The following is a 20,897-nucleotide window of genomic DNA, read 5'->3' as shown; positions in this document are numbered from 1 at the left end:
AACAATCAGGCATTATCCTTTTCACTTTTTTATCTTCCACAAAGTAAAATATTTGAAACCATCAGGGAGAAGTTATTGTTGATAAAATCGAATATTTGTGACAATAGTAAAATCTGCATTCTTCTAATCTTAAAAAGGAACTAAATGTTCACAACACTTTGAAATATTTAATCGGCATAGAAAGATATAGATATTCTACTTTTGTTTTTCTCGTATCGATGGATACTAGCCCGGAAACAAACTGCTCCCGATCATGTTTCGATCTCATGCTTCCGCTGAAAAGTCGTCAAAACATACAAAATGGCTGACCTTGGCTTGCGCATTGTGTAAGAAGTGTATATGCTGGAACACATTTCGTTTACTTGGAAAGAAACATCAACATATTTTGTTATACTCTGAATACAGCTTATCCTGTTGAGTAAAACAATTAGATCCAGTCACATTTTACTCTAATCCCTCCCCCGGTTACGGTATACGGAAGGCGTTCGTAGCCATACTCGCCAGGGAATGGTGATTTTCTGGGTCAAGTCACTTTACGTTTATGTGCACACGGCTCAGAGTCGACTCGGAACAAGTCCAGCTGTATTTCTAACAGATCGACTTCCTCGCGGTCTGCCCTAAACTGGTGGATAAACAGATAAATGGCAGCTGCCTCGAGATGTGCTTACGGCCCAGTCCGGGGAATCATAAATGGATATTTTAGGGTCGGAAGAAAGGGTGAGATTTGTACACGTTTATTTCCCGTTGTAGTTTGACAGCTTATCCTTGCAGTCCCCACAAACGTTATGGTATGTTCATATGCGTTATATCTTTACAGCTGTAGGCTGTGTACTTGACTGCATGCTTTTGTTTATATTGCAGTATAATAACTGAATAAAGTGACATAAAATCTGTGTCATTCTTGAATATAGTGTGAATCATATAAACAAATAAATAAATAGGATCTGTTGGGTCTTTTCACATTGGTGAATCTGGTAATTATCAAGTCTAGTCATCTGAGTTTCAATTGAAGAAAATCATGAAAATGTGTTTGGGTTCATTTTATCAGCTTTTCACCTTTACTTCATGGTTAGTGCTCAGGTGGAGCTTAGTTTTCATAACGCAATGTATGGTTGTACTTCGACATAATTGTCTGCTTTTGTGTGTGTTAATTATGTATTAATTATTATCATGACTGCCACTACCATGACTGCCACCACAACTTCCCACAGATATAATCAGTGTTTCATCTTGCAGTAACTGGAGTAAACCAGGCATAGGAATACTAACTCTAAATTTAGAATGGGCGGTACAGTATGTTACTGCCCTAATACCTCAGTGTTTTCATGTATGAAAGAGCAACTTTCAGTGCAACTTACACACCTTTTTACATGTAATTTATTTTTGGACAACTATATGGTTGGGTTGGCCAACAAAAAACTACTCTGTAAGTCAGATTGGAAGCTAGAGACCACATGATCTCCTTAGTAACAAACGGCGTGGGTGAAGAAAACGGTCCTCCCAACATTATTGCATAGGAAAAGACCTATTTTTGAATCGCCATCAGCGATCTTGTATGCGTTGGATTTGTATAATTTTCAGCTCTCCAGATAGTGTGAGTATTTCTGCAGAGCTTTTGTGACGTTATTTTGTACAGTTATGCCTTACTGGCCCCAAGCGAAGTATCAAAGTGACCTTTTCCGCAGTGCACTAACATTGGGCAGCCATTTTGTTTTAGGCATGAAAGGGTGGTCATGTGACCTCCAACTTCCGACTGGTCCTACAGAATAAGCCTAGTCAACATTTCAGGAATCTTGCGAGGTCATGCTGGTTAAGGCAAGATGGGGTGGGGGCTCTCATGAACTAACAGCGCTAAAAGGCATGATTTCACCACAGCTGTTCACGGTGGCGCTGGGCTGACAGATCCAGCTATGCAAGATGCATATTCAGTCTAGCAATTACCATAAAATCTTGCTGCGTTAGTTTGTGAGAGCTCACACCATGTCTAGTCCATATCTGCATGAACTCTTGGGACTCATGAAATGGAGCCTAGGCTAATAATACTAACTTTGCCTTCAGAATATGCTTGAATAAACATCTTGTGAACACAGAAAAAGGTTGAAGAATTATGCATATGAAGAAACATGTTACAGTTTCAGGGTATGGAGCATTCCTCAAAGAGAATTAGTCTTTAATAATCTAACTAGGTTTAAATTGTTGGCGAGGAGCCTAACCAATGCAGTCGCTGTGAGTTCAAGTCCAGCTCATGCTGGCTTCCTCTTTGGCTGTACGTGGGAAGGTCTGTCAGTAACCTGCTGATGGTTGTGGGTTTCCCAGTGGGTTCTGCCTGGTTTCCTGCCAACATAATGCCGGCTACGGTCGTATAAGTGAAATACTCCTAAGTACGGCAATAAACACCAATCAAGTAAGTAAATAAAATCGTTGGAATTTTCAAAGGTAGTGGGATACCAAATCCCTGTATATAACATCAATGTGGCCCGTTATATATGAGTATCCAAGTAATTGATTTGAGATATTACAGTGACATGGATTATTTACATGACTGACAAAATCACAGATGCCAGAATATTTAGTACATGTAGTTTAGAGATTAATCATGAATAACAGCCTGTTTCCTGAAAGAATATGGTTCTAAGATTACTTTAATATGCCTTATGAAATTTAGAAAGCTCTCCACTTCTGTTCTTTGAAATTGGTACCAAGAAGTGACAGGTTTAATATTTCAGCCCAGTTTTAAAAAAATTTCTTGAGCTATTTACAGATATTGGATTTTTCCTTTTCTCCTTAATAATGAAAAGGGTGGATGTTCCTATCCTGCTAGTCTAGGAGCTTAAGATAGGAGTTATGTGTCAGTGACCTCTGTTTAAAGATAATGGATTATGTAATAACATGTGGTGTTTATCCAGGTTTTTAGAGATTAATACAAGTTTGTAAGATGTAATATGTATGTGTTACAAGATGTGGGTCACGTAACTGTCATAGAACTAGGTCATTCTGCCTGACCTATTTATGATAGCTCTGCTATTTGATGACCACAACACCTGGGCATCCCACTGACTCTCACTAGGACGATCTAATTATAATCATAATGCTCCTAATTCACAGCAAACAAAAGAGTGATGATGTCATTCGTAAACATAAGTATCTTCTCTTAAAAAAAAAATGCATCATCATTGCCAGATCTAGAGCCTACAGGAGGTAGTCCAGTATACATGTAAGACGTCATGTTCGCCTGCACTGACTCATCCCACACGTACAGTAGTTGTGTCTGACACTCAGAGATTTGTGTCGCCCTGAACCGTTCAACTTTTAAAAGATCCCTTTGTTCATCAGGGTTTTCGTGTTAGCTGTCTCAAGTCAGATACAGTTTTCTGAAAACCTTTTGTGTTTACGGCTTGCACGTCACTATGTACCATTATATGTAGGAAAAATAAGTTCTGAATCACCTATAGGTTCGTGTCATTTTTCACTTACTCAACACCCTGCTGTAGGAACTGTAGTATGGAAGGGTGATGGGTTGGTGCAAAATCATGAGAGGTTTACTGTTATTCACATAAAATTTTGTGGGTTTTTTTTGATGACATACATGTATATACATATATATATATATATATATATATATATATATATATATATATATATATGTATGATTGATTTGGGAAACATTTGTGTAGTTCTGTTTTACTGCATAATAGATTGTAGTTTAAGACATGAATTGAAAGAGTGTGTGACCTGAAGGGAAAAAAAAAAGAGTTTATTTAGCACATTCAGTTATTTTGTCATACCACTTGAATCTTAAACATTTGTCCATTATTTTCTTTCCTTCAGGACTACGGCAGTGTAACAGTAAATCTGGTAACTATCATGACAAGCTGACATTACGATGTCTGCCATCCACTACCTCATCTTCACGCTACCTGAGCAGCTCTTCCAAGGACGGCTCCCCGGGTGGGAGCGACGGTGACAAAAAAGATGCCACTAGCCAATCAAAAGGAGGCGACAAGGGTGGTGACAAGAAGGGAGGGTCAGGTCAGCTGTGTTGTCCAAAATGTGGCGATCCCTGTACACATGTGGAAACATTTGTCTGTAAGTGTGATGCTAGTATAGAAGTAGTGTTGTTGGGTAAAATATTTCAACCTTATTCATAGAAAAAGTTTCTTCTAAACACATGTGTTACCTTGTTAAAAGTATTGGGGATCAGCCCCTCCTTCTTTTAAAATTCAGACATCATACATGGGGGTCATAGTGTTGTTTTGACATCTTAATTTGACAGCCGCATGCTTGAGAGTAGGCTGTTTGGTCTATTAATGGCGGATTCCTTGTGCCAAACGTGTACTTTAATAACTGCATTTTTTTTCTTCCTACAGCATCAACAAGATTTGTTAAGTGTGAAAAGTGCCATCATTTTTTTGTGGTTCTGTCAGAAACCGACTCCAAGAAAAGCATGGAGAATCAGCAAGAGAAACCAACACAGACTAGAAAACCCCCTCCTCCCCCCAAAAAGGTAGAAAGCACTTGTCACCCAGATATATAATAAAATAGCCACCTCTGCCTAGATAGGTACATTTTCACCTAAATAGGTGCAGCTCCACCAAGATAGGTACACTTCTGTTTAGATAGACACCCAAATGGATAAACGTCCACCCAGATGTGCACCTTTCCCCTCAGATAGGTACACCTCAATCCAAATGAATACACTTGCACTCAGATTGGGTACAACTCCACCCACAGAGGCATGTCTCCAGATAAATAGGTAAACTTTAACGTAAATAAGAGCACTTTTTATCAAAATGGGCACACTCAAAATGGGCAGATGTGAAACACTCATCTTCTGCAGAACAGTTGTAATAAGTCCTAAAGAAAGAACAATTATTTATATACCACCCATGTTTTTAAGATCAGGAGAGGCTATAAAATTTTCATAGAGTTCATAATGGTCAACAAGTAAACAAACTATTGGACTGTGGCTTTAGTTTTATTTTGACAGATGTATGGTTACCTGTGCAGCTCAAGTATACAAGCCAATTGAGTGTGGCTGTGGTTTTGTTTTGACAGATCTATGATTACCTGCACAGATTTGTGATTGGTCAGGACATGGCAAAGAAAGTGTTGGCTGTGGCTGTGTATAACCATTACAAGAGGATCTATAACAACCTGCCGCCCTCAACTAGTCAGAGTAAAAACTCTGAGGTGGCTGTCACTGACAGTCGTCACCTTCACAATGCCTTCACGCCCAGAGGTCAGCAAATAGCTTTGTTGTTATTCCAAGCAATTTCTCCATTTATGATTTTCTTCAAATGTTGCATTCCCCCGGGCTCTGCCTGGTTCCCGCAGACTATAGTGCTGGCTGCCATCATATAAGTGAATTATTCTTGAGTACGGCGTAAAGTACACATCAAGTAAATAAATCAAATATTGCAGGCATGCTGCACATTGTCATTTATTGTAGTGGTATCACCACTTCAGGCTTTCTGCAGGATCCAGCATTTGTCTAACAGAAGTTTAAACACAGTTATAACAAACTGCCATGTTTATCTTATGAAGTTTCAAGAATAATGTCACTATTTTAACTCGTAAATTTCTCTGTATTCTTCAGAGCTTCTTCAAATTGCTGTCAGTGGTCATGGTAGTGCACTTGGACCCAATCTGCAACAACAACAACAACAGCAGCAGCAGCAAGACGAAACCACCAAGCGTTCATCCAGTGATATACTTGATGACCCTACCCACGATCTCAAGCTGGAAAAGAGTAACATCTTGATGTTAGGCCCTACTGGCTCTGGTACGATGTCCTGCTGGTTTTGTGTATTGATAATTGGTTTCATATTTTGATTGATGTTCAGTACACCATACTCAAGAATATTTCACTCATACGACAGTGGCCAGCGTAATGGTGGCAGGAAACTGGGCAGAGCTTGGGGGAAGCCCATGACCATCCGAAAGGATGCCTACAGACTTTTTCATACTTCGTAAATTGGGGCCTCTGTTGTATGGGTGAAATATTCTTGAATACGGCGTAAAACACCAATCAACTAAATAAATGTAAACTTGGATATTATGGTGAAGGTTATATAGAAGCACTCTTATACTCTCTAATGCCTGGTGTGAATGGTGTTGATGTCAGGATTGAAAATACTGTAAATAAACTTGTTCCTGTCTCAGAAGAGTACAGTGCCTGTGCATTTGGTTTTATATAAAGCTTAAAAAGTTTATAAAATGAAATATTTTTGAGCACGGTGTAAAACACCTATCTGATAATAAATAAATAAATAATTAAAAGGTTATACATATGTCTTCGTTATGTTTTCCAAACCTTGCATGAATTTTTTTCAATGTTCAGATTTTGCTTCTGTGGGTATAGGTCCAGTACCAGCCTGGTTATATTGTAACCTGTTGGTTTTTTCTCTCAGGTAAAACTTTGCTTGCTCAGACCTTGGCGCAGTGTTTAGACGTTCCGTTTGCGATCTGCGACTGCACCACTCTAACACAGGCCGGTTATGTTGGGGAAGACATTGAGTCGGTCATTTCTAAACTCCTGCAGGATGCCAACTACAATGTGGAGAAAGCTCAGCAAGGTGAGGGCACCTGGTTGATTGTGATGCAAAATAGCACTTATGACAGCTGTTCCTTGTAGTACTTCCAAGTTGTGTGAATTTCACTTGGGAGGATATGTGCTGTGTAAAAAAAAAAAGGGGGGATATTCTATAAACAGAACGGCTAGTTATTGCCTGTGGGTAAAAAAAAAGAAAACACTAGATCTAATGTAAACATGCTTCAATAAAGCATAATGTTTGAAAAGCATGACATCACGTTTCTGGATGAACAAGTTGCATCCCATGGCCTCTTCAAAATGTTGCTGTGAACCTTTAAATCTGTTTCAATCCCTCTTCCAAAATAGCTAAGGTTGTATTATTTGTTGTCTTTTCATTTGAGGTGGGCAACATCCACCTGTTTATTCCAACCTCTAGCATGACAAATCAACTTTAATCACATGGCAAATATACTGATAATTTGTTATTTAATCAGTTAGCTGATGGAAACAGACTGACAAGTTTAACTGAAAAGTTTCAAAATGCACCTCAGCCAGATTCATGTCCATGCCTGCAGGGTATTGGTGTGTCTTGATGATTATTACAACATGGCATGAATTGCCTGACTGTATTCCTTGTTAACTCACATTTTTACATTCAAAGACTGGGGTGTCCCTGAGTGCTTTTAAATATTATGTAATATCAGCTCAGTACTGGTTTGTCTGCTGATGATAGGTATTGTGTTTCTGGATGAGGTGGACAAGATTGGAAGTGTGCCAGGTATTCACCAGCTGCGGGACGTAGGAGGGGAGGGAGTTCAGCAGGTATGTACATGTACTTCTATACCTGTTCTGACATTTCATGTTGACATCTTGGCGCATTGGTTAAGTTTTTGTGCCCAAAATCTTTTGCTCCTTGACGTTGAGGTGGAAATTTCAGTGCAAGCTCCTGCCGACTCGACATACACTTTTTATATTATGAAATTTTTTGTAATTTATTAGTCAAGCTCCACTGAATTAATTGGCAATAGGTCTGCACCGAATTACCTCCTTTGAGGTCACTCCACGTTTGAAAGATGCTCTTCTAGAATTAAGCTATGGTTAGGTGGGATAAGCCTAGGAAAACATTATATATTTTTGCATCCATTCAGAGATAATTTTAAAATCCTGGCCCTAATTAAACATAATAGACTGCTTTGGCAAAGCCCCGTCAAATATATTTATTCTACCTAGGCTGAAAATATTCTTCATTTAAGGTCTCAGCTGTTCTGCTACTCCCAGTGGCTGATATCATTTTTGTTTTTTGTTTTTTTGGCATTCTGTTGACTAAAAAATGGTTGCATTGTTGGAGGCAAATAAGTATAATATTATTTTTGATGATGAAACTTAATTTTGCGAAGTCGGATATCATTCTACCTTCCAGACAAATCTGAAATCACTTATCTAAGATTAATAGAACTCTCAAAAACGGATGAAATGTAGAACTTAGTCATGAACGAAATTTCAGGCCATTTACATTACATAATGTCTCTGTGTCTGCAGGGTATGCTGAAAATGTTGGAAGGGACGATAGTGAATGTGCCGGAAAAGAACTCGCGAAAACTGCGAGGGGAAAGTGTCCAAGTGGACACAACCAACATTTTGTTTGTAGCTTCAGGAGCTTTCAATGGACTGGACAGAATTATTGCCAGGAGGAAAAATGAAAAGGTAACACTGAGATGTACATAAGATGTGAATTTTGTCTCTGTAACATGCTTCTGATCTGTGTTTTGCACAGAAGAAATTATGTGTGAAAGGCACTTCAGTGCATATTAATTTTTATGTCAATTTATACCAATGTCAAAATGTCACAATATGGACATCTTTTTATGTGTAAACATTTTAAACTAGCTATTTCATATTTATGAAATAATTCTATTGGAATTACTATGTGTATGGTTTATTGATAGTTAGCAATGTATGGGCAGCCTGGATGGAGTTTGTTGTCCAGGACTGTAAAATTGTTTTGCTCTTCGAAATTTCAGAGACCACTCCCTAAAATACCTAGTTGAAGACAACAGTGATAAGAGTTGCACCCAGTCATAGTTTTTTCAAAATTGTCCTGGTTGCACACCCAAGCTGTCTGTTTTGGTCAAACACACTGCTGCCTGCCAAAAATTAAAAAAAAAGTTGAAACAACTACTGAGACACAGAAAAGATAAGCTTAGGAAAGAATGTTTTCATATACATTTTGTTGGTACTCTTCATTTTTAACTACACTGTGTTGACAGTACCTGGGATTTGGAGCGCCCCCACAAAGCAGTCAAGGTCGGCGAGCTGCCACAGCTGCAGATCAGAAGAGCCAGGTGGAAGGCAGTGATACTGAGGCAGACAACGAGGAGAGGGATGCCTTACTGCGCAAGTCGGAGGCTAGAGATCTCATAGAGTTTGGCATGATTCCTGAGTTTGTGGGCCGCTTCCCTGTGGTAGTGCCCTTCCATTGCCTGACAGAGGAGATGCTGGTACAGATCCTGACTGTGCCCAAAAACGCTCTTATACCACAGTACCAGGCCCTGTTTGCCATGGATAAGGTATGTATCTCTTACCACAGTACCAGGCCCTGTTTGCCAGGGATAAGGTATGTATCTCTTACCACAGTACCCGGCCCTGTTTGCCATGGATAAGATATGTATCTCATACCACAGCACCAGGCCCTGTTTACCATGGATAAGGTATGTATCTCATACCACAGCACCAGGCCCTGTTTACCATGGATAAGGTATGTATCTTATACCATAGTACCAGGCCCTGTTTACCATAGATAAGGTGAGTATCTCATTCCACAGGACCAGTCCCTGTTTGCCATGGATAAGATATGTATCTCATACCTCAGTACCAAGCCCTGTTTACCATGGATAAGGTGAGTATCTCATACCACAGGACCAGGTCCTGTTTACCATGGATAAGATATGTATCTCATTAAACAGGACCAGGCCCTGTTTGCCATGGATAAGGTATGTATCCTATACCACAGTACCAGGCCCTGTTTGCCATGGATAAGGTATGTATCTCATACCACAGCACCAGGCCCTGTTTACCATGGATAAGGTATGTATCTCATACCACAGTACCAGGCCCTGTTTGCCATGGATAAGATATGTATCTCATACCACAGCACCAGGCCCTGTTTGCCATGGATAAGGTATGTATCTTATACCACAGTACCAGGCCCTGTTTACCATGGATAAGGTGTGTATCTCATACCACAGGACCAGGTCCTGTTTGCCATGGATAAGATATGTATCTCATACCACAGCACCAGGCCCTGTTTGCCATGGATAAAGTATGTATCTTATACCACAGCACCAGGCCCTGTTTACCATGGATAAGGTGAGTATCTCATACCACAGTACCAGCCCTGTTTGCCATGGATAAGATATGTATCTCATACCACAGTACCAGGCCCTGTTTACCATGGGTAAGGTATGTATCTTATACCACAGTACCAGGCCCTGTTTGCCATGGATAAGGTGAGTATCTCATACCACAGGTCCTGTTTGCCATGGATAAGGTATGTATCTCTTACCACAGTACCAGGCCCTGTTTGCCATGGATATGGTATGTATCTCTTACCACAGTACCCGGCCCTGTTTACCATGGATAAGATATGTATCTCATACCACAGCACCAGGCCCTGTTTGCCATGGATATGGTATGTATCTCATACCACAGCACCAGGCCATGTTTGCCATGGATAAGGTATGTATCCTATACCACAGTACCAGGCCCTGTTTACCATGGATAAGGTGTGTATCTCATACCACAGTACCAGGCCCTGTTTGCCATGGATAAGGTGAGTATCTCATACCACAGGATCAGGCCCTGTTTGCCATGGATAAGATATGTATCTCATACCACAGTACCAGGCCCTGTTTGCCATGGATAAGATATGTATCTCATAAAACAGGACCAGGCCATGTTTGTCATGGATATGGTATGTATCCTATACCACAGTACCAGGCCCTGTTTACCATGGATAAGGTGAGTATCTCATACCACAGGACCAGGCCCTGTTTGCCATGGATAAGATATGTATCTCATACCACAGTACCAGGCCCTGTTTGCCATGGATAAGATATGTATCTCATAAAACAGGACCAGTCCCTGTTTACCATGGATAAGGTGTGTATCCTGTACCACAGTACCAGGCCCTGTTTACCATGGATAAGGTATGTATCTTATACCTCAGTACCAGCCCCTGTTTACCATGGATATCTTATACCACAGTACCAGGCCCTGTTTACCATAGATAAGGTATGTATCTGATACCACAGGACTTGGTCCTGTTTGCCATGGATAAGGTGAGTATCTCATACCACACGACCACGCCATGTTTGCCAGGTATAAAGGGGGTATCTCATGTTTGCAATGGATAAGGTGGGTATCTCATGTTTGTCATGGAAGAGGTGTGTATCATACTACAGTACTAGGCCCTGGGTGCCATGGAAGAGGTTTGTATCTTATGTTTGCCATGCATAAGGTGGGTATCTCTTGTGCCATGGATAAGGTGTGTATCATACTACAGTACTAGGCCCTGTGTGCCATGGAAGAGGTTTGTATCTTATGTTTGCCATGCATAAGGTGGGTATCTCGTGTGCCATGGATAAGGTGTGTATCATACTACAGTACTAGGCCCTGTGTGTCATGGAAGAGGTGTGTATCTTATGTTTGCCATGCATAAGGTGGGTATCTCATATCTCATCTCAGTACCAGGTCCCTCTTTGCCATGGATACGGTTTGCATATTTAATTATTTCTTTGATTCTGATTGGTTTTTGGTTTCATTACAATAACTGATTCAAATATTGTCCAGTTTTAATTAAAGATCTGTGTGCGAATTCATCTTGAGGATGCATTAGTGAAGTTCTGACATCAGCTTGACCCATGACATGTATAAATTTTGAATGTTCAACATGAGATATAAATTCTCCATGTTATGTTGTTATTATTTTGTTATATTCATTTATATATTCATTTGACAGTTTCCTCTCTCAATAATGCTGACTGGCATTTTATAAGTGAAATATTTTTTAGTACAACATAAAACACTTATCATATGAATAATAGAAGACTTGAGGACAAGCTACACAGACCTTCCAAATGACAGTAGAAAACAAATGACTTCACAATTTTGGACAGCCTTGATACAGGTGGGAAGGAGTTTTATGAGTTCCCCTATTATATAAATACACTTCATTTGAAATGACTTCATTCCGGTCATCAACCATGTACATATAGCTGAGTAATAAAAGATTTGTCTGTATGAAATCTGTTTGCAGAATGTAAGCGGCCAACACGGGTTGCATGCGATAAAAAAAATGTCTAAAATATGATGTTTAACATTGATCAAGATGTAGAGCCGTTTTATTGAGTGTTTGATTGGCTGTTCTCAGGCTCAGCTGGACGTGAAGGAAGAAGCCCTTCGTGCCATTGCTCAACTGGCTCTGGAAAGAAAAACAGGGGCCAGAGGATTACGGGCAATATTGGTGAGTTCATAGGATTTCACACATCCTACATCATTCAGGATGTATTCAGATGTTCTCTGAGGAGGGTGGTCACTGCGACATGGCCGAGTGGAAGAGGGTCTATCTTGTAACTCGGGACAAGGAAGACTTTGGTAGTCAGTCTACTAGTACTAAGCTTAAAGCTCGGCATACAGGAGCTTAAGATACAACTACATGCAATCCATCTGTTGTGTCGGAACATTAGCCATTGTGTGTGTAAATTAATGACCTGACTGAATGATTTTATGCTCAAGTCATTATGTGTAGGCAGTTGAGTTGAGTTGTGTTGCGTTGCGTCTTGAGCTCTCGTATATTCGGAACTTAAGAGTGAGGACAAGAACCGATAGATCCACTGACTGGGTGGGGGAATTGTCGAGTAAATTCACACTAAAATGTACACGTATACATGCATTTCAGATGAAGGAACATTGGAAGACAGATTTTTTTCTACCAGTATTTTTACAGATGGGTAAAATGCTTTAAAAACATCTAATTCTCTGATGGGGTGTTAGGACTTGATGGTATCGGTGGCGTCTCATCCATATGTTTTGCTTGAGATAATTTATTCTAAGATTGCATGCATTTTGAGAGAAAAAGTCCAGCAGTGAGTTTGTGTTCAGTAGCACACAACTAATGTCATCACAGTATTGTCAGAAAGGCCACCATAGAATCCATCCTTTCATGCAAAATTATAAAAATTTATGAAAGGGGAAAAAAAAAAAAAAGAAAATTGATATTATATGTGTGACAGTGTTTAGTGGTGTTCAATTAGAAATTGTTTGTGTTTTCTTTGACTTTACCTAAATGATGCTGAGTACATGTTTTACTCTATTACGAAGTTCTTGTTCTTCATGCCAGGAAGTTGATACTTAGCAACATGCAGTGGTTTTGTGGGGATCTTTGCAAACAAGATAAATGTTATTCAAGTAAAATAATTGTAAGTACTGACTAAAACTAATCTATACGGAATTACTGGTAATTATTTTTATTTATGCAGGAGAAAATTTTGCTGGACCCTATGTTTGAGGTGCCTGATTCCGATATAACACATGTGATCATCAGTGAAGATGTCATTAAGGGAGATCAGCCAGCCCAGTACCTGCACTCACCAGGGGGAACCACTTTCGACGAGGAAGACAGCGGATTTGAGGATGAAGATGTTAGCACACCTCATAAACATGTACATGTAAACTGAAGTCAAAAATTTGGGTAATGTACATAGACACTGCTGGATTTTGTTTTATAACAAAAACAAAAAAATATGTATTTTTGTGTACAAATTGCACATATTACATTTAATATACAGGCACATGTAGATTTTATGTATGTATATACACACTTGGTGTATTGGTGTATTTTGAGATTTCCAATCCTGTTCGTAATTGTAATATACACCATAATAGGCAAGCCTATTGAATAGCCAAGGTTAAACTCACAATGAACTTGCATTAGTATTTGGTGGGCATACTCATAAAGGCCATGCTACAAAGACGTCATTTTTGGAGTTTTTTTGGCAAACTAAATCTGTAGAGATTGACCGTAATTATCTGCCTTCTCTGTTAAGTTACCCCTCCCTCCCACCCCCCAAAAGGTTATCACAAATTATGTGAAAGCTGTAAATGGTTGATGTACCATTTTCAACAAGAAACAAGACTGTGAATCAGTGTAAGTTTACATACATTAAATTTAGGGTATACCCAAGAGTAATATACGTGTAAAAGCTTTATAATTTGTATCAAATTGTCTGTCATAGTTTTTCTAACTTACTACTGATTTTAACTAGTATACTTGAAGTACGAGTAATACATTGTTATTTTGCATATGACAGTTTCATCGATTCAGAAAATGGAGTTGTTCATGATTGTTTCGTTTTAGCTGTTAAAACAATATTTGTTCATTTATAGATGTTCGCCATTTAATTCATCTCAGGTGTGACGTTTGTGTTCAACTTCTTTTTCGTTGTTATTTTATTTTTGTTTTTCTTTTTGTCTGTCCTTCATTGTAGGATTGTTAATCTGGGAGAGTTTAATGTAGTATTCATCCAACGGTTTATTGTACAGCAGTTTTGATTTTTTTGTGATGAATAAGTGACAGTCTTATAAATCTGTAAATTATACAGGACACAATGAAATTTGTTTGCTTTGCACAGCGTATATGTGTCCATTTCTTCCTGTATAATGAGGGGAACTGTGTGGCCCATCAAGTTAAAGAGAAGTCCAGAGACCAGCATATCCATTCTGTATTTAAGGGGGTTTTGGAAGTGTTGTTTTTTTTTTTCCCAGGCAATAATCAGGTCTGGAATACTGTTTAGTGATGTGACAGGGGTCCAATGTGCAACCAATACCACATGTGACGAATTGTTTCCATATAGTAATTGGTGGTCAAAACCATCATGCATTTGGTTTATGCCCAGGTATGGTATGTTTTTCATTTGTGATAAGCTGTTATTTGATGATGATACCAACAAACACCTGTGTATCACGGCAGTGAATCCCCTGTTCTGATTATGTGGAGACAAGTGTATGTCTCCAGTTACACTGATTATGTTAAACTTGGATGTAAATTAAATGACGATTGAAACCTAAGAGTTGTATTGTATTTTTACACCATAATTACAGATGTACACCTGTCTATAACTGATAGACAAACATTGTGGATGCACAACTTCTGGAAATCTGCTTCGAATTTTTAGTTCTCACCAGCTCATGCTGGCTTCCTCTCCAGCCATACATGGGAAGGTCTTCCAGCAACCTGTGGATGGTAGGGGGTTTCCTGAGGGCTCTGCCCTGTTTCCTCCCACCATAATTCTGGCCACCGTTGTATAAGTGAAATATTCTTGAGTACAGCATAAAACATCAATCAAATAAATAAATAAATCTATAGTTTGAACTCAGTTTTGCTGTTGTGATGGAGATGAACGTTACAAAGGGATACACTTGAAGCAGTCAGTGGGCCAGGGTCCACTCTCTCAGAACACTCACACACTCTGTAAATCATGATGCCAGTGGCTAGGATTTGATGGAGTCTTCTCCAATTAATCCATTTTCTACTTCACTAAAGTGCATCTAATTCATTGCATGGCCCCTTAGGTGTTGATTTGCTTGATGGTTGAACATGTTTCCACCAGGATATGGCTGCCTAAGTGGCAACCATGCAGTTCACATGCATTAATGTACAGATTTTCCACGCTGGTTTGGCTGTTGGTTTGACTCGGGGGTTTGTCAGGTACATGTAACTGGGGAAGGAGGTAGTTTATTCTACATTGCTTTTAAAGAGAAAAATACAAATCTGCCAGGTGTTGGCATCGAAACTGCAGAATGTTTCATTCGCAAAACTTACCTGATATAAGGTGTTTCATTTTAAAGTTCGATTGACTTCTTGCAGGAGGACTGAAATAAAGAGTGAAAAATGTAGAAAACAGACAAGGAAAAAGTCACACCATAAATCAACAACATTTTATTGCACCAAGTTGAACAATTTACCAAGTGGTAATTAAAATAGTATCTTTAGTGCTAAAAGAAAACAGTCTAAAGTTATAGCATATACATGCAACATTTCTTTCGGCTGGCAACAAGAGATTTAAAAGTGGATAAGAACAAAAACAAAAAAAAAAAACAATATTAATTCAACCGTTTTCCTCCACAACAAAGACGCAGTGTTTCTTTTTTTTTTTTTTTGTCAGGCTCAGTTAAGTGCAGGGCTATTGTGATGTACCCCAAAACTCTGCATGTTCATGTGATATAAATAAGCTACATATATGTGTATGTCCTCATCATATACTCATTACATTTCCAGTTACACCATACAAAAAATAATATTTATAAGCAAACATATTTGACACATATCATAGAAAATCCAAATTTTCTACTGAATATTCAAAAAGTATTTTAAAACCCTACCTTCAAAAATTACCATTCTAACTTACTGAAAACCAATAAAATAAAGTAAAAATAAAAACACACAAAAAGAGACCGAACATCTTTGGTGCTGAAATGAATTGTATATATTTTTAAACCAGTCTACCTGTACTTTGAAAAAACTTTGAAAATTGACAAAAAAAAAAATAAAATAAAATAAAATATATACTCACTTTTAACTCAAGGCAGTATTACGCGATTCATAAAGATGAAAATATATTTCGGTATAACGCAATGAAAAAATTAGGTTTAAATTTGCTCTACACTGTTTTCACTGTTAACTTTGCAATTACCGTATGCCATATGTATATATGTATTTCTGTACAGTTTCAGTCTGTTTGATGTCAAGTTAACTAATACAAGCTTTATAAGCACTATAACTTAAAACAAACATCCTCTATCACATCTGCACAATTAGTTATCAGATTTACTCCTGTACCCTGAAACATACAGCAGGTCTTCCATTAATAAAACTCTTGGTACATATACATGTAGGCCTAATAAAAACCTATTTTGTAGTCACCACATTTTTTTATAAATCAAATATAAGGAAATTAATTTCCAAATTTATGCCTCATAAAGTATTGATTCTATATAAAGCACCATTTGATTAAGCTTTTAGAAAAATTCTTAACTTTCACATTTTAATCTACTGTACTATTATGTAATTTCCATTCTGGATTTGTTCCTAGGCAAATACAATACAATGTACATTCAATATGATTATCTCACTAGAATATTGTAAAATAATACTTCATAAAAATACACAAAAATTAACATGGAGATCAAGAAAAGCATATTTTTTTCCTTTGCATACTGATTATGCACAACATAAGTTTGTTCTCGTGAAGAATGGGGTACTGCTTCCCACACAATAGATTATTTTCATGTTTCCAATTTTGTTCTACAAGATCCAGACTCTGCAGCGTCATAGCATCAGCAACGTAATCACGTAACAGTACATATGTGATGATGCCACACTCTTTGTGACATTACGTCGCATCAACATTTCAATGCAATCCAGACTGCAGAATGTCAGATGGCCGCAAAATAGGAAGAATTAATTAAGGTCTATTGCGACTCGGGCACGAGCTGAATTGTTCATTGTTATATTGCAATGCAATGGCAGAAATGAACAACAGACAACACAGCTCAAATTAGGCCTACTTTAGATATGAAAGGGTCTCAAATTGCTCTTACTGATATGTACTGTAATTCTTCAACTTTTTCGCATGTTTGCAAGGTATTTATTTAAGCCAATTCTGAGCGCATTATACTGTGTTATACTTTTTGTAAAGCCCTGAAGCTGACCGACACAATCAACATAGTTTAGTCTCTACAGTCAAGTGAAAAAGGTGCATAAATTGCAATGAAAGTTGATCTTTCATATGCGAAAAGGTTGAGGAATTAGGGTAGATTTCTAGATATGCATTACACCACTGTAAATGCTCAGATATTTTACACACTTAAAGGAGAAGAAAATTTAAATATCAATCAAATACCATTGAAAAAAGTATGTATTTCCTCGCAGGTGCATGCCATAACAAAAATTCTAATATGTACATCAAGTTGATAAATTATAAATAAAGTCAACGCCAAAATCCCCTGTGTGTGACTCCCTTCTGCCTAAGAACTAGTCCTGAAGTCTTCTGTGTCAGGAGGAGAATTGCTGTCGGAAACCACCAAAGTGCAGTTTGTATATTTCCGGTAGAAATCTTCTTCCCAGAAGGTAGCGAACAATACAGTTCGTTTTCCGCTTGACAATCGGGAAGACAGAATGTTGGATGTAGGTTTTGAGTTTGAACGAACAAGCCGGCAATTTTAACAACTGTCATTGGCTGAGAGGCAACACATCCCCAGCATAAATTACAAGGTGTTAAAGATGGAGGACGCCATGGACTCAGCGATTTATGCCAGCTTTGCCGTTTTCAGGCTTTACATGTATGGCAAGGAAAAATCGCAAAGTTATGCAGCAGGTACTACCAGACAGAAAAAAAATGTGCTCTTTTCAGCCTATATTGTCCTGTTTTTAAGTTTTCTTCTCCTTTAATATGCTGGATATATCTGTCAAAGCTGAAGAACTGCTTAAAAAATTCCTAGATTTGGATATCGATCTAGATAAACACCAAACATATGTTACAGATTTGTGCCAACTCACATCAGGCTGTCTCCTAAAAGTAGACGGAAGTAAGAAGCAAAAACTTGGAAAAAACATAGGAACAAGTTCTGCACTAGATTCAAGTGGCAGCACCATAGTGTAAGGACATTGTAATCAGACAATGTGTATAGACAACACCGTATATGCATAGAATTTAAACATACATACTAGTATACTATGTAGGCCTACAACTAATTCCCTTTCAATAAAACCTCTTGACCTCAGGAGTTCAGATAACATTATTATACATATATTTACTCGATTTCCACAGAAGATATCAAATAATAACACTATAAACTTACAACCACTGTGTGTAAAAAATAGATAATTCAAGATGTAGTGACAATTCCAGAGAACACATATATATGTACATACACTACATGTAAAATATTAGACAGTCTTGAGCAAGTAGTTCAGATAAGTTATCAACCATTACCACGGGTGGCATAAAAGTGTAAACCATTCAAACATTTACAAACACAAACTAAAAGTTGAATATTAAATGTATGTATAAACAGTCCCCCCAACTTTCACAGGTAAAATTACAAGATATGAGACCAAACTTACAATAAAACAGACAAAAGTGAACTATGCCTTTTGTTATAACGGGATTAAGTGTGTTATTGGAACATGTCATAAGTAAACCAGTCCCATCTGTCAAATTTGATATGAGATTTAAATAAATAAGTATTCTTGTAATAACTTGAATTTCACTGATATACAGATGTTCATTGCAAAGTTCAATGCATTGAGTCAGGCATATGTTGACTTGTGCAACTCAACAAAGTCAACCTATGCCTAATGCTTACATGTATATTGAAAAGTCTGACATAACCTTGCGATTATGAGCAACTATGACCAACTGAAGCAACGATGGATCGAAGGAGCTGGACACAACTGGATGTTTAGTAGAACATGTTTACCTCCAAGCAACTGCTGCATCAGCTGCACCTGACTGGATGCTCCTGGTTGCTTCCAGTCGCCAAACTCCAGTTGCTCCCAGTCACAAGGGACAGGAAATAGTCTCATCATGTGAGGAGTAGGAGTACAAAAACACGTCAGTATTTTATACCATGTGTTTACACAATGTGAAACATTGCCACAAGCATTGCAGTAAGTTCCTTGTTTTCTACTGTCCATGTCCTGTGTGTGAGTCTTGCGGGAGTGTCTGAAGCCTTGGGGGAAGACTGCGTCACATTTTGAAAAATATTAATAAAGACCAAGATTTTCACTATAATATGTCTATATAATTCATCATAAAGAATATAATCTTTCATACATGTAGCTTCTCAATATTGATATCCATCGCTATTTCAACTATGGATATGAAAATGCCAACAACTTACCATTTACAATCAGATATAACACATAACAAGAATAGTAATTTAGTGTCTAGTATTTCACTATTTAACTATATATACAGCAAAGATGAAGCTGCTCTTCCTGGACAAATGAACATGTACTGCACCTTTTTGATAACCCCACTGCTCTGTGGGTAGCACTTTTCAAAACTTCATTCAAGAACATCTGGCTGTAGTTTACATCTTCAGCTTAAGAGACATGACCTAATCTGACAATGGTAATTTCTGTAAAGGTTTGATTTTTCTCTCACTGCTGTCATGACTAACGTGTCAAACATTTCAAATGAATAACTCCTCTGTTTTCAATAAAAGCTCCTACTTAAAATCAGTCGTGCAAATTTTATAAAGGTACACTAAAACACCAAACACCACAGTATAGAGACTTAAATGAAACATTGTAAAAAAATGTTTCATGAAAAAGTAAAATTGTAAAACTTCAGTAATGACACTGAAAAATATGGCGGTCTTAAAACTAGTTAGGTATATTCAGCATATCAAATCTGTCAGCTTTACTGTCAAAGATTCATAATAAGCATCTACCACTAGAGGATTTCACAAATCAGATCTTGGAGTTTGTTGTTGTTGGTTGTGTTTGGGGGATTGCCTGTCTGGCGAGTGCACTGGTTCAGGGATCTTCTCCTTCACAACTGCTGCGTATGACTCATGTGCAACTTTTCGCTGAATCACGTGACTTGAGGTAGACTTATATGGCCTGTACGAAGGGTTAGCCACACTGGTACTAGTGCTACTAGTTTTCAGGTTCGAAATGGCTGACGATACATCCTCATCCAGCAGCTGTGAATTACCTGCCCTTGGAGAGGAAACTGGCTGAGGAGTTGTCTCCCTTGAATATCTGGGGCTGCCTGAAGTTGGCTTTGCATGGGCTGAAGATTTGAACCCCTGAGGAACATAGCCTGAACGTCCATCAGGGCTACTGTCCTCATTTCTTGAGTCTGAATGTTGATTTGTATGGCTGGATATCACAGAGTTATCCCCAACAGTACCCAGAGTAGGGGAGTTTGGCGGTGGCGAGGGACTGTTAGGTGGGGTTTTGGTGGGCTGAGTCTTGGATTCCAATTTCTGAGAACATACAAAAAACAAATTCTCAAAGAACATCTCAGATTTAATGCAATATAAAACGTCTGCAGTATAAAATGTGTGCATCGAAGAGAGTGTGATATTTCTCAACTGGTCAAACGTAACCGCTAAAATACAACCTCTTGTCAATTTACCAGACTAAGGGTTTTATTTTTACTGTTCATATGAATGTTTAAATAGCATTCATTTAATTAGGTTAAAAATAATGCAGTGATGTTAACTGCAATATATCAGATGTCACTGGTCAAGAATTACACAAGGTACAGTCATGACATTTAATATACCAAGACAT

General features: G+C 38.2%; 2 protein-coding genes across 2 annotated transcripts in view; one reads left to right on the top strand and one right to left on the bottom strand.

The window, feature by feature from the left end:
• The first annotated feature begins 291 nt into the window (after positions 1-291).
• Positions 292-14,674, top strand: LOC135472491 (ATP-dependent Clp protease ATP-binding subunit clpX-like, mitochondrial). Its single transcript, XM_064752017.1, has 11 exons — positions 292-717; positions 3,829-4,086; positions 4,368-4,504; positions 5,056-5,239; positions 5,597-5,782; positions 6,411-6,575; positions 7,266-7,354; positions 8,072-8,236; positions 8,800-9,099; positions 11,961-12,053; positions 13,069-14,674. Exons 1-11 carry the CDS (start codon positions 642-644, stop codon positions 13,264-13,266), a joined length of 1,851 nt encoding a protein of 616 aa, XP_064608087.1. The 5' UTR covers positions 292-641; the 3' UTR covers positions 13,267-14,674.
• A 1,484-nt stretch (positions 14,675-16,158) lies between these two features.
• LOC135472295 (anoctamin-8-like) overlaps positions 16,159-20,897 on the bottom strand; it is a 30,665-nt gene continuing 25,926 nt past the window's right edge. The window contains 1 exon segment of the mRNA XM_064751738.1: positions 16,159-20,587. Coding sequence (XP_064607808.1) covers positions 20,060-20,587 — 528 coding nt within the window. The 3' untranslated portion in view covers positions 16,159-20,059.

The sequence above is a fragment of the Liolophura sinensis genome, chromosome 8 (genome assembly GCF_032854445.1).
Source record: "Liolophura sinensis isolate JHLJ2023 chromosome 8, CUHK_Ljap_v2, whole genome shotgun sequence".
Lineage (NCBI taxonomy): Eukaryota > Metazoa > Mollusca > Polyplacophora > Chitonida > Chitonidae > Liolophura > Liolophura sinensis.
Note: the sequence above shows the minus strand (reverse complement) of the source record. Positions and strands in the feature narration are given on the sequence as shown.